Genomic DNA, 15,442 nt, shown 5'->3' with positions numbered 1-15,442 from the left:
GCCCTGCATGAGGATTCAATGGGATGATTCAGTGACATCCAATCATTTTATACTGTAGGTCTACTCTGTCTATATATTGGACACTATTTTATTTAAAGTGACTGCATGTGTTCTTAGTTCGCTGGCCATTGATAAAGAGGTTGAGACTTGCCTGCTGTAAGATGGCCTTCCTTCACAGCAGGATCATTCAGTTCCAGATCAGAGTCTGGGGTCAGCTCCACTCTCATGAAATGCCTCTTGGTTTTGGAGGCTAAGGAATAAACAGGAATGTTTAAAACTGAATTAATTGAAATGGCATCAAATGGAATGAATTAACCACCTCCCATGATTTGTGGAATATGATTGATCTTTTAGCACATCATATGAGTCAGATAAAGGTCATGTTTGATTTGAATCTATGGCGTTAAGCCATTTAGTGTTACAGGGAGAGATTATCTATGCTTAACATTCTGTAAAGGAGTATATTTATTTTGCGTTTTGCAGGAAAGCCCGGTTTCTCACTGTAGAGGAGATCATCACTCACCCCCGCAGCAAAAGAGAAGGCCTTTTCGGTGTCACAGGACCAATCCGCCCATCTGCCCTTGATGCCAAATGCGACACAGTTCTCTGCCCAGTGGCCAGAAAGACGGTTACTGGGTTGTCCCTCGATCCAGTTTGTGAACGAGGAGTCAATCTGGTCTGACCACATCCAGGGCTCCCTGTCCAGGCTGATCCACACCACCGGGTCACCAGCTACACCAGCTATCTCGTCGTTCTCATCCTGGTTACTCACGCTGGCCAGGTCTGTGTGGTTGTCCCTGCACTGCAGTAGCTTTAAACCTCTCTGCAGCCCATAGCCTCTCCTATGTAAACACTATTCTGCTGTAGCCGAGCTGTATGTGAGAAAGTATGTACAGTACAATCTAACATAGATTTTACTTTACATTTAGTCTCCCTTAATAAATACTTAATAAATGGTTTGTAAAGGCTGGATAAGTAGTTTAAATACTGTTAATTGTGTTTTTATAAATCAGTATAAATAAGCGCTCAATTGTAAAAGTGTCTCTGTGTGTGTGATTGTAGTTTTTGAGAGCAGAAAATATTGATTGATTCTCCCTATCGTAGCTGATGAATAAATGTTCACTGGAGTATTTGCTGTCAGACCATTCAGACCACTTCGTCATGACCACACAGGACTCACTACTATTAGTGTTACTTGGTTCTCCATCACTCCACAGCCTAAAGTCTGCCTGTCCGGGCCCATAGTAGTGATTGTCTACCATAGACCCCTTGCAGCTGTTCATGACATCGTCATACATCATATTGTAAACCCCTGTCTACTATAATGTCCAGCGGCCTGTCCATCTCCTCCATGTTGTCTACAGTGGCCAGGTCAGTGTACCTCTCGCTGCAGTAACTGGGCCCAGATCAAGGTCTTGAGCTCATTCACAAAGCGGTACTCACGGGGGAGACTAGAATAGTGGGTGAGGGACCCTGTGAACACCCGTTTTTGGTTTACTGGTGGCCGTTCCTACAACCAAATATTGACAGTGCAGTAACGGAAATATATTTTGAATGAACAAAGTCAGTTCTAGCCTGGCGTACCTAAGACCAAAAGGAGAGGAAGAATGTTCCCTCCCATGGTGATCCAACCTGGAATAGTTGCAGAAATCATATGTAAAACATATAATACACTATTTTATCAGAGCGACCAAAAGCGTTTTTTAAAGCATTGTGAGAAATAACAAGTAATGGTAAACAAAGCAGTCAACGTTATTAAGATATTCTTCTGCACAAGTAAATGTCATATAATGTTCAAACATGTCAAATTAAATTTTGACGGTCTAATATACAGCAGTGTATGGAATGAATGAATGAATTCATTCATTCCATTCATTAATGAATATAATTTTATTTTCGTGTCAAATCGCCAGCTGGCAACCCATCTCTTATGGGATTAATTGACACATAAACAAACATTACAATAATTCACAGTGATAATTCAGCGATAATTCTTCTTCTGATGTTCTCTGCAGTGCGCATTGCATTAAGAGTAAAACAATTTAAGATTAAAATCAATACATAATAGTAAATAAAACAATAATTATATCCCTAGAGCAGTAAAAAAAATATACATGCTTACATACATACATACATACATACATACATACATACATACATACATAACATATAAATTTAACAGAAGGCATTTGAATCCAGTCTGGCACAAAGAGAAGATTAATGTGGGAGACAAGCCTATACACAAACTATATACACACGTGCCATTTACCACATAGAAGCTAAATGTTTTTACATTTTTATTTATTTATTTCACCTTTATTTAACCAGGTAGGCCAGTTGAGAACAAGTTCTCATTTACAACTGCGACCTGGCCAAGATAAAGCAAAGCAGTGCGACACAAACAACAACACAGAGATACACATGGGATAAACAAACGTACAGTCAATAACACAATATAAAATTGATATGCATAGTGTGCAAATGTAGTAAGATTAGGGAGGTAAGGCAATAAATCAGTCATAGTGGTGAAATAATGTTAATTTAGCAATTAAACACTGGAGTGATAGATGTGCAGAAGATGAATGTGCAAGTAAAGATACTGGGGTGCAAAGGAGCAAAGAAATTAATAACAATATGGGGATGAGGTAGTTGGGTGGGCTATTTACAGATGGGCTGTGTACAGGTGCACAGCCCATCTGTAAGGTTAGTGAGGGAGATATAAGACTCCAGCTTCAGTGATTTTTGCAATTCGTTCCAGTCATTGGCAGCAGAGAACTGGAAGGAAAGGCGGCCAAAGAGCAGTTGGCTTTGGGGATGACCAGTGAAATATACCTGCTGGAGCTCGTGCTACGGGTGGGTGCTGCTACGGTGACCAGTGAGCTGAGATAAGGCGGGGCTTTACCTCGCAAAGACTTATAGATGACCTGGAGCCAGTGGGTTTGGCGACAAATATGTAGCGAGGGCCAGCCAACGAGAGCATACAGGTTGCAGTGCTGGGTAGTATATAGGGCTTTGGTGACAAAACGGATGGCACTGTGATAGACTACATCCAATTTGCTGAGTAGAGTGTTGGAGGCTATTTTGTAAATGACATCGCCGAAGTCAAGGATCGGTAGGATAGTCAGTTTTACTAGGGTATGTTTAGCGGCATGGGTGAAGGATGCTTTGTTTGCGAAATAGGAAGCTGATTCTATATTTAATTTTGGATTGGAGATGCTTAATGTAAGTCTAACAGTCTAACCAGACACCTAGGTATTTGTAGTTGTCCACACATTCAGAACAGTCCAGAGTGGTGATGCTAGACGGGCGGGCGGCTGCGGGCAGCGATCGGTTGAAGAGCAAGCATTTAGTTTTACTTGTCTTTAAGAGCAGTTGGAGGCCACGGAAGGAGTGTTGTATGGCATTGAATCTCGTCTGGAGGTTTGTTAACACAGTGTCCTAAGAAGGGCCAGAAGTATACAGAATGGTGTCATCTGCGTGGTGGTGGATCAGAGAATCCCCAGCAGCAAGAGCGACATCATTGATGTATACAGAGAAAAGAGTCCTGCCGAGAATTGAACCCTGTGGCACCCCCATAGACTACCAGAGGTCCGGACAACAGGCCCTCCGATTTGACACACTGAACTCTATCTGAGAAGTAGTTGGGGAACCAGGCGAGGCAGTCGTTTGAGAATCTTTGTATAATTGAATTATAGGTAGCTCCTTTTCTTTTATTAAAGGATTTATCTAAATATTCTGAAAACGGAAATTCACAATGGACAAAAAAACTGTTCAGTTTCTCCTTATCGCTCAGCCACATACTGCCTGGTGTGCTTTCTGGAATAACAGCAAGCGTATATTGTGGAACATCGTATATTGTGTAATTCTAGATTTTGAACGGTCTACCACTTGTCTTGAGAGGCAATGTGGTAGAGAAGTCTCTCCAATTCGCTATCTCTCTCTCTTTTGCTCGCTCGCTCTCTCATGCAAAGTTGGACTAGTCACCATAGAAACCCTTGACTAGGAGTGGTCAGCTGTAGTCCATAGTAGGGTGACTTTGTTCCTAAAAACTGATCCAAGGTTTTGTCTTAACCAGGCCCCCAGTGCCCGGCTGGAGCATGAAGTCAGGAGCTCTGCTGGTCGGCTACTGCCTAATAACCTAGCGGTGCCAAAAGCCCTGGTCTGCCCTAGGAAGCCTATGTAAATTATGATCACCAGAATGGCCCAACATTTTTTTATGGACCACATTTTGGACTCTAAAATACCTATATTATGATACATTTCGATCCCCACTGTGAATTATTTTAAAGTTCACTACAAATTGTGATCCATTCTGACTACTACATGTGTTGTCACACAGGCCCACGTGCTGACACAGACCAATCACGGCTACGTGGAGGCTCGCGCCCTCATGCCATAGACATTAAGGTTGACTCGCTCAGGCAGGAGTCTGTGGGTTGGCCTGCTTGTGTGCACCGGGTATTTTGTGGATTTGATTTTCACTGGGCTATTGAAAATTCCATGGAGTTGACCTATTGGAAGCACTGTGTGCTTTGAAGTATATGTTGTTTAATCAAAAAAGGGCAAAGAGTCTGTCCATTCTGTTTAAAGTGATAATTTGGTTGTGAGCTGACATGTTTTACTTCCCCCAGTTTGAACAGAGGATAGAGCAAGTGTAGAAAGTCCTCCATGTTGACGCTACAGTATGGTATGTAGTTATACGTACTCTAAGTACAGTGGACTGTAGTTAGTAAGCCTGAACGTTAGTGAACTGTGGTGTAATCAGGCTCAAGTGGTCAAGTGCGGTCGGTCAGGAGATAAGTGGTTGGATGAATGGCAGTGACTTTGCGCCTCATTAGTGTGTGTCTGTGTGTGTGTGTCTCTTGTTAGTAATAGGTCAGTGAACTGCTGTCCAAATTTCTAAATGGTCATTCAGACCAGAGCTGTTTGTGTGTGTGTATTACTATCAGACCACTGGGTTTGTCTGCATCTTCTCACTCAGGCTTGCTGTTTACTGCAGGAAATGTATAACCTTTCTTTCAGTTTGATTTCAGGGTAAAAAGACTGTCAAAATGTCCATATTTATCAGTTTGTTATTTACAATCAGGTATAAAGTGTGTGCTCTGGTTCTCCGTGTCAACGTGAGTAAGTCATTTAAGCATGATAACCCTCGCAAGGCTGTCGGACAAACACCTCTGCCACGCTGATCCTCAACATGGGGGCCCCACAGGGGTGCGTGCTCAGCCTCCTCCTGTACTCCATGTTCACCCATGACTGCTTGGCGGGTTTGGTAACTCATGTTTTTATACTTAAAAAACGAAGTTAGGTGGTTCGAAAGCTTGTTTAGTATAGCGTTGTAAACAAAAAAGGAATAGTGAAGTGATCCACGGGACTTTAATGAGGACCAGCCAACCTTTTGATAGAGGATGCAGTGATGAGTATTAAAACTGTCACCTGTGATAAAGCAAAGGGCACTAAGGTAGACGGCTTCCAAAGGTTTAAGAGTAGTGGCTGCTGCATTCTGGTAAATTGTGTCACCATAGTCAAGAACTGTCAGGAAAGTTGATGGTACAATCTGTTTCCTGCTGTTTAGGGAGCAGTGGAGGCTGCTGAGGGGAAGACAGCTCATAATAATGTCTGGAACAGAGCAAATGAAATGGCATCAAACACATGGAAACCACTCATTCCACTCCAGCCATTACCACGGGCCCGTCCTCCCCAATTAAGATGCCACCAACCTCCTGTGTTATGGAGAGGCAAGGTCTTTTTCTAAAACAAAGCCCACTTTAAATCTTAGCTTTTTAGCTAACTCATCAGTATGTTTTTTAAACGTTGTCTCCTTGTCAATCCAAAAGCCCAGATATTTATACAGTGGGGAGAACAAGTATTTGATACACTGCCGATTTTGCAGGTTTTCCTACTTACAAAGCATGTAGAGGTCTGTAATTTTTATCATAGGTACACTTCAACTGTGAGAGACGGAATTTAAAACAAAAATCCAGAAAATCACATTGTATGATTTTTAAGTAATTAATTTGCATTTTATTGCATGACATAAGTATTTGATACATCAGAAAAGCAGAACTTAATATTTGGTACAGAAACCTTTGTTTGCAATTACAGAGATCATACGTTTCCTGTAGTTCTTGACCAGGTTTGCACACACTGCAGCAGGGATTTTGGCCCACTCCTCCATACAGACCTTCTCCAGATCTTTCAGGTTTCGGGGCTGTCGCTGGGCAATACGGACTTTCAGCTCCCTCCAAAGATTTTCTATTGGGTTCAGGTCTGGAGACTGGCTAGGCCACTCCAGGACCTTGAGATGCTTCTTACGGAGCCACTCCTTAGTTGCCCTGGCTGTGTGTTTCGGGTCGTTGTCATGCTGGAAGACCCAGCCACGACCTATCTTCAATGCTCTTACTGAGGGAAGGAGGTTGTTGGCCAAGATCTCGCGATGCATGGCCCCATCCATCCTCCCCTCAATACGGTGCAGTCATCCTGTCCCCTTTGCAGAAAAGCATCCCCAAAGAATGATGTTTCCACCTCCAAGCTTCACGGTTAGGATGGTGTTCTTGGGGTTGTACTAATCCTTCTTCTTCCTCCAAACACGGCGAGTGGAGTTTAGACCAAAAAGCTCTATTTTTGTCTCATCAGACCACATGACCTTCTCCAATTCCTCCTCTGGATCATCCAGATGGTCATTGGCAAACTTCAGACGGGCCTGGACATGCGCTGGCTTGAGCAGGGGGACCTTGCGTGCGCTGCAGGATTTTAATCCATGACGGCGTAGTGTGTTACTAATGGTTTTCTTTGAGACTGTGGTCCCAGCTCTCTTCAGGTCATTAACCAGGTCCTGCCGTGTAGTTCTGGGCTGATCCCTCACCTTCCTCATGATCATTGATGCCCCACGAGGTGAGATCTTGCATGGAGCCCCAGACCGAGGGTGATTGACCGTCATCTTGAACTTCTTCCATTTTCTAATAATTGCGCCAACAGTTGTTGCCTTCTCACCAAGCTGCTTACCTATTGTCCTGTAGCCCATCCCAGCCTTGTGCAGGTGTACAATTTTATCCCTGATGTCCTTACACAGCTCTCTGGTCTTGGCCATTGTGGAGAGGTTGGAGTCTGTTTGATTGAGTGGGTGGACAGGTGTATTTTATACAGGTAACGAGTTCAAACAGGTGCAGTTAATACAGGTAATGAGTGGAGAACAGGAGGGCTTCTTAAAGAAAAACTAACAGGTCTGTGAGAGCCGGAATTCTTACTGGTTGGTAGGTGATCAAATACTTATGTCATGCAATAAAATGCGAATTAATTACTTAAAAATCATACAATGTGATTTTCTGGATTTTTGTTTTAAATTCCGTCTCTCACAGTTGAAGTGTACCTATGATAAAAATGACAGACCTCTACATGCTTTGTAAGTAGGAAAACCTGCAAAATCGGCAGTGTATCAAATACTTGTTCTCCCCACTGTAGGTGGGAACCTGATCGATGGGAGAACCATTAACTTCTTACGGATCATTGGGACTCTAGCGTCCCACCTCGACATCATCCGGTGAAATTGCAGAGCGCCAAATTCAAATGACAGAAATCGTAATATTAAACATTCATGAAAATACAAGTGTCATACATCAATTAAAAGCTTAACTTCTTGTTAATCCATCCGCTTTGTCAGATTTCAAAAAGGCTTTACGGCAAAAGCACACCATGCAATTATCTGAGGACAGCGCCCCGCACACAAAAGCATTACATACATTTTCCAACCAAGCAGATGCATCACGAAAGTCAGAAATAGCGATAAAATAAATCACTTACCTTTGAAGATCTTCATCTGGTTGCAATCACAATTGTCCCAGCTACATAACAAATGGTCCTTTTGTTCGATAAAGTCCTTCTTTATATCCCTAAACAGTAAGTTTCATTGGCGCGCTTGACTCAGTAATCCACCGGTTTCCCTCGTTCAAAATGCATACAAATGAATCCCGTAAGTTACCAATAAACTTCTTCCAAACATATCAAACAACGTTCCTAATCAATCCTCAGGTACCCTAATATGTAAATAAACGATACAATTTAAGACGGAGAATACTGGAGATACCGGATAAAAAAGAGATAAATAACGAAGTGCACGCCCTCACCGGAACGCGCAACAAACACTACAGCCAAAATGGGAGCCACTTAACTCTAGCTCATTTTTCAATAAACAAGCCTGAAACTCTTTCTAAAGACTGTTGACATCTAGTGGAAGCCTTAGGAACTGCAATCTGGGAGGACTTCCTTTTATATTCCCATTCCCAGCCATCGTAATCATAGGTGAGCTGCCATATCAGTTCTGTTATACTCACATACATTATTTTAACAGTTTTGGAAACTTTAGAGTGTTTTCTATCCAATGCTACCAATTATATGCATATCCTAGCTTCTGGACCTGAGTAACAGGCAGTTTACTTTGGGCACCTCATTCATACAAACTTCTGAATACTGCCCCCTAGCCCGAAGAAGTTAAATTAATAAATACTTTATGTAGTCCATCTAAAACTTTTTTGCGAGAATTAGAGAACAATGTATATTTAGTCTTGCACACATTATGTACAAGTTTTAAACCAAACAGGGCATTTTGTAAGGCAACAAAGTCAGATTGCAGCTCTAACAACACATTGTCTACAGTTGGGGCTATGGCATACATAACATTATTGTCTGCATAAAAATTAATATATCAAGTTTTAAAAGAGAGACCAATATTATTTATATAAATAATAAAGATATGTCTCAATACATCGTAATATGCAGGAACCTATATTTAACTACTGCTTTACACACATTTTCTATTCATATACTGTCCATACTGTCTAAAACACACCATTATATATGTATAACATTGCTCGTTCTGATATTTGTTCATTTTTAACTTTTTTGATTATGTGTGTATTGTTTTCTATTACCGCACTGTTGGAGCTAGAAACACAAGCACTTCGCTGCACCAGCAGTAACATCTGCAAATGTTTGGGGCGGCAGGTTGCCTAGTGGTCCGAGTGTTGGGCCAGTGAATGAAAGGTTGCTGGATCGAATCCCCGAGCTGACAAGGTAAAAATCTGTAGTTCTGCCCCTGAACAAGGCATTCAACCCACTGTTCCCCGGTAGGCCATCATTGTAAATAAGAATGTGTTCTTAACTGACTTGCCTAGTTAAATAAATAAAAAAATATGTGTACACAACCAATAAACCTTGATTTTATTTCAAATGAATCATTATAATTGATAACTAGGGGTTAGATTAAATCAGTAACGAGGAAGATCTGCATTATACCGCAATAGAAATGAGCGTTTACCATGAATGCAGTCTTCGTGAATGTAGGAACCTTTGCATTTAAATTGCACTATTATCGCACTTCCGCAATACAATCCTATCTAATATAATATAGACTCATATACAGTGCCTTCAGAAAGTATTCATACTCCTTGACTTATTCCACATTTTGTTGTGTTCATAATTCTAAATGTATTAAATATATTGTCTTTCTCACCCATCTACACACAATACCCCATAATGACAAAGTGAAAACATGTTTTTTTCATACATTTTTGCAAAAATGTTAGAATCCCCCAATTCCATCTGTGAGTCTTTCTGCCTAAGTCTCTAAGAGCTTTGCACACCTAGATTATACAATATTTGCACATTATTTATTTTTTTGTTCTTCAAGCTGGCTGTTAGACAGCCATTTTCAAGTCTTGCCATAGATTTTCAAGACGATTTAAGTCAAAACTGTAACTAGGCCACTCAGAAACATTCAATGTCATCTTGATAAGCAACTCCAGTGTATATCTGGCCTTGTGATTGAGGTTATTGTTATGCTGAAAGGGGAATTAATTTCCCAGTGTCTGGTGGAAAGCAGAATGAAACTGTTATACATTTTTTACCTCCTGTTTCAGGAAGTGATGTCACTGAATACTGCCCCTATATATAGGACCTTCCACCCCCACATGGGATATGGATGCCTGATGAAGACCTAACGGTCGAAACGTTGTTGTTGTAAATAAATATCACCTTGGAGCATGAGCAGTAGTGTGCGGCATTTTCCTTTCTGTTTTCCGGAAAGCAGAATGAACCAGGCTTTCCTCTAGAATTTTGCCTATGCTTAGCTCCATTCCATTTCTTTTTTATCCTGAAAACTCCCCAAGCATACCCATAACATGATCCAGCCACTGCTATGCTTGTAAATATGGAGAGTGGTACTCAGTAATGTGTTATGTTTGGGGCAAATCCAATACAACACTTTGTATTCAGGACAAAAAGTGAATTGCTTTGCCACATTTTTTTGCAGTATTACCTTAGCGCCACGTTATAAACAGGATGCATGTTTTGGAATATTTGTATTCTGTACAGGGTTCCTTTTCACTCTTGTCAATTAGGTTAGTATTGTGGAGTAACTAAAATGTTGTTGATCGATTCTCAGTTTTCTCCTATCACAGCCATTAAACTATGTAACTGTTTTAAAGTCACAATTGGCCTCATGGTGAAATCCCTGAGCAGTTTCCTTCCTCTCCGGCCACTGAGTTAGGAAGGATGCCTGTATCTTTGTAGTGACTGGGTGTATTGATACCCAACGCAAAGTGTAATTAATAACTTGACCATGATCAAAGGGATATTCAATGTCTTTTTTTTCTTAATTTTTTTTACCCATCCACCAATAGGTGCCCTTCTTTGCGAGACATTGGAAAAGCTCCCTGGTCTTTTTGGTTGAACTTATGTGACTTGTTAAGAACATTTTTACTACTGTACTTTTTTAGGCTTGCCATAACAAAGACTCAAGACATTTCATTTTTTATTTAATTTGTAAACATTACTAAAAACAGATTTTCCACTTTGACAGTGTGGATTATTATGTGTAGGCTAGGTAAATGTAATCAATTTAATATTCAGGCTGTAAAAAGTCAAGGGGTGTGAATAGTTTTTGAAGGCACTGTAACTCTTCAGATACTTTGTTCCATACTCAGTGTGGTCAGTAGTGCATTGTTATTGTGGTGGCAGTTGTAGTGAAATATGAATGGATATAAATGAGAGCTACAGAGCATGAGTATACAGTATTTAAGAGGCATGAATTGTGGAGGATCCTGCAGAGCTATTGTCTGACAAGAAGAGAAGAGCTGCTGCTGGAATGACTGGCAGCTCCCTGTGTCCACTCGAAGGGAGAGAGGAATGGATGGAGGGAGGGAGGAAGGGAGAGAGCGAGCGAGAATGCTGCGATGTGTGTGTGCGCCCGTGTTTGTGCGCCTCCTTGTTTGTGTGTGTTGGATCAGGCCTGCCAGTGGAAGGCATTATCTCCAGGGAGGCCTCTACTAGAAAAGGAGAGGAATAGAATGATGGAAGAGAAACGCATGGCTGCGCGTCTCTGTATGCACACGTAAAAAAACGTATGCATTTCTCACACTGTATCAGGAATACGTTTGGCATCCCTTATGGGATCCCTCCAACACACGCACGCACACACACACACACAGCAGCATATGTAGCCTATGTGAGTGAATATGATAGCGCTTTACTGTTTCAGCTGAAATATGTATTCATCCATACTTGTTATATATTTTTGATACTGTACATCAACATTTAATGTTGCTGGGAGGGAGAAGAAGCTGCTTTATTCCGGTGAATGTAACAGATCTGTCACTGTGGGGAGAGAGAGTGTCATGGAAGTATGTCTTTCTTCAGGGTATCCATCGACGTGCTATGTTAATTGTCGTACCTTTTGTTCAGCTCCTATAGAGGAGAGAGATGACGAGAGATGGAGGGAGAGGACACACTGCTCCTGGTTCCGATCTTCAGCTCTCCAGCTATGTCGTCTCAGCGTAACTCCCGTCTATAATAACCCCACTGTGTGTGTGTGTGTGTCATTCCTATCCCTGTATCCTAGGTCGCGAATGCCTGTTTCCTAGGTGTAGGTGGTGTGTGGTATTGTGTGGTGTGGTACTACTCTATTTTGTGGCATTGTATGAGTTTGTATTTATCCCTGCAAAACAAAGCCATGACTAGCATTCTCTGTGTCGAGATACGACGACACACAGGGAGTGTGTAGATGCAGGGCGAGAGGCAGAGCTCTAGGCTGTCCTCCTAAGGAGTCTGTCAGTCAGTCAAACAACCACACCGCCAGAGATAGCCCAAACCACTGCAGCTAACACGCAAGGCAAACACATACACACACATGCACACGCACACTATAAGATGAAGACAGTACTTATTTGACCATTGGTGACTATGAGGCAGCACACCACTGACTGTAGGTATGCCTTTATCTGACCAAATCTGATGTTTGCAGGTGATATGGTGGTAAGCCACTAGCAGCAGTGAATAGACATCTGCCTCACTCTTCTCTGTTTCCTATCTCAGAGAACGTTAATAGTTAGTTCAACATGGAGACACACTGCCATCTGGTGGCTAGACATGCTACTGCATCCTCAGCAATGCTTCATATTAGTGCAACGAAACGCATTTCAGGGGGGACAAAGATTTATTCAATTGAGCCTACCAGTGAAATTAGTGTTATTATTATAACTGATTATACGAGAGTGAGATCCATAAAGATCTGATAGCCATGTAGGAGATACCAAACCGGTTGGCATGCTGTCACATTCAAAACCAACAATAGTCCAGCCTACGCCATACACTCATTACAGTCCCAAGTTAATAAAAAAGACTGGCATCATTTGAATGGGATGTTCTCTTCGCTGTAACACAGGCCTTTGGACATACAAGCACATGTTCATAAGTTGGCTAAAACACCGTTGACTTTCTACAACAAGATCTTTCTACATACAGTGTGGTCGGAAAGTTTTCAGACCCTTTGACTTTTTCCACATTTTGATACGTTACAGCCTTATTCTAAAATGGATTAAGTAAAAAAAGAATCATCAGCAATCTACACACAATACCCCATAATGACAAAGCAAAAACAGGTTTTTATAAATTTTTGCAAAGTTATTTAAAAAAAATATACCTTATTTACATTTACGAAATTAAGCTTAGGTGCATCCAGTTTCCATTGATCATCCTTGAGATGTTTCTACAACTTGATTGGAGTCCACTGGTGGTGAATCCAATTGATTGGACATGATTTGGAAAGGCCCCACAGTTGACAGTGCATGTCAGAGCAAAAAGCAAGCCATGAGGTCGAAGGAATTGTCAGTAGAGCTCAGAGACAGGATTGTGTCGAGGCACAAATCTGGGGAAGGTTACCAAAACATTTCTGCAGCATTGAAGATCCCCAGGAACACAGTGTCCTCCATCATTCTTAAATGGAAGAAGTTCGGAAGCATTAAGACTCTTCCTAGAGCAGGCCGCCCGGCAAAACTGAGCAATCGGGGGAGAAGGCCCTTGGTCAGGGAGGTGACCAAGAACCCGATGGTCACTGACAGAGCTATAGAGTTCCTCTGTGGAGATGGGAGAACCTTCCAGAAGGACAACCATCTCTGCAGAAATCCACCAATCAGACCTTTATGGTAGTGACCAGACAGAAGCCACTCCTCAGTAAAAGGCACATGACAACCCACTTGGGAGTTTGCCAAAAGGCACCTAAAGACTCTCAGACCATGAGAAACAAGATTGTCTGGTCTGATGAAACCAAGATTGAACTATTTGGTCTGAATGCTAAACACCACGTCTGGAAGAAACCTTGCACCATCCCTACAGTGAAGCATGGTGGTGGCACCATCATGCTGTGGGGATGTTTTTCAACAGCAGGGACTGGGAGACTTGTCAGGATGGAGGCAAAGATGAATGGAGCAAAGTAAAGAGAGATCCTTGATAAAAACCTGCTCCAGAGTGCTCAGAACCTCAGACTGGGGTGAAGGTTCACCTTCCAACAGGACAATGACCCTAAGCACACAGTCAAGACAACACATGAGTGGCTTCGGGACAAGTCTCTGAATATCCTTGAGTGGCACAGCCAGAGCCCGGACTTGAACCCGATCAAACATAAATACATTTTAGAATAAGGGGTCTGAATACTTTCTGAAGGCACTGTATATACAGACACACCTACTCAATCAAGGGTTTTTCTTTATTTTTACATTGTAGAATGATAGTGAAGACATCCAAACTATGAAATAACACATATGGAATCATATAGTAACCAAAAAAGTGTTAAACAAATACAAATATATTTTATATTTGAGATTCTTCAATGTAGCCACCGTTTGATGGTCTGAAGAGTCCAGATGTGAGATTTTTGGTTCCAACCGCCGTATCTTCGTGAGACGCAGAGTAGGTGAACGGATAAACGGTGGGATGTTTGGTTCCCACCGTGAAGCATGGAGGAGGAGGTGTGATGGTGCTTTGCAGGTGACACTGACAGTGATTTATTTTGAGTTTAAGGCACACTTAACCAGCATGGCTACCACAGCATTCTACAGTGATACGCCATCCCATCTGGTTTGCACTTAGTGGGACTAATATTTGTTTTTCAGCAGGATAATGACCCAACACACCTCCAGGCTGTGTAAGGGCTATTTGACCAAGAAGGAGAGTAATGGAGTGCTGCATCATGACCTGGCCTCCACAATCACCCGACCTCAACCCAATTGAGATGGTTTGGGACGAGTTAGACTGCAGAATGGAGGAAAAACAGCTAGTGCTCAGCATATGTGGGAACTCCTTCAAGACTGTTGGAAAAACATCCCAGGTGAAGTTGGTTGAGAGAATGCCAAAAGCTGTTATCAAGGCAAAGGGTGGCTACTTTGAAGAATCTAACATTTAAAATATATTTTCATTTGTTTAAACCTTTTTTGGTTACTACATGATTCCATATATGTTATTTCATAGTTTTGATGTCTTCATTATTATTCTACAGTACAATGTAGAAAATAGTAAAAATAAAGAAAAACCCTTGAATGAGTAGGTGTGTCCAAACTTTTGACTGGTACTGTACAACAACCTATACTTCTGATCAATGAATAATTATGGAAAGCACTGTGTAGATACAAAAGTAACGTAACAATATATACAAACAACATCATTTGACATTGTTGTGTGTTCTTATGTTACCAAAAAGTAATGCAGAACATCTCTAGCCATCTCTTCATATCCTCATCTACTGCAGAGCTGTCTTTTGGATCTCCCGTTTTACTACAACATTCAAGTACAGTATTTTTAAGACCTATCCAAACTAAAGGTATTTGCAATGGAGGCTAAGGCAGAATGATAGGTTGGAAGCCGTTCAGAAGAAACAGTAGACATCCCAAGTGGAGTATTCTTTGATAAGAAAGGACAGGAGGGATCTCAGCCATGACATTTGTCTCCTATATCAGTCTCTCCGCCATGTTGGGTGATGGGTTTGGAACTGGGTCCAGGCCAGTGAGTGTTTCCTATATGAGTCTCCCAGTGGAACAATGTCAGGACAGTTGAGTGGTGGGTTTGGAACTGGCCCCAGTCTTCTATATGGGTCTCTCCATGAGTGTCGGATGGGCTATGT

At 41.7% G+C, this 15,442-nt stretch overlaps 1 protein-coding gene across 1 annotated transcript in view; it reads left to right on the top strand.

Moving 5' to 3' along the window:
- LOC139577570 (serine/threonine-protein kinase Nek7) overlaps nt 1-1,006 on the top strand; it is a 182,186-nt gene extending 181,180 nt beyond the window's left edge. The window contains exon 10 of the mRNA XM_071404677.1: nt 484-1,006. Coding sequence (XP_071260778.1) covers nt 484-585 — 102 coding nt within the window. The 3' untranslated portion in view covers nt 586-1,006. The remainder of the gene's footprint in view (nt 1-483) is intronic.
- The last annotated feature ends 14,436 nt before the right edge of the window (nt 1,007-15,442 follow it).

This window comes from Salvelinus alpinus, chromosome 6 (genome assembly GCF_045679555.1).
Source record: "Salvelinus alpinus chromosome 6, SLU_Salpinus.1, whole genome shotgun sequence".
In the NCBI taxonomy this organism is placed as follows: Eukaryota; Metazoa; Chordata; class Actinopteri; order Salmoniformes; family Salmonidae; genus Salvelinus; species Salvelinus alpinus.
The sequence above is the reverse complement of the archived record's forward strand: the minus strand, read 5'-3'. Positions and strand labels throughout refer to the sequence as shown.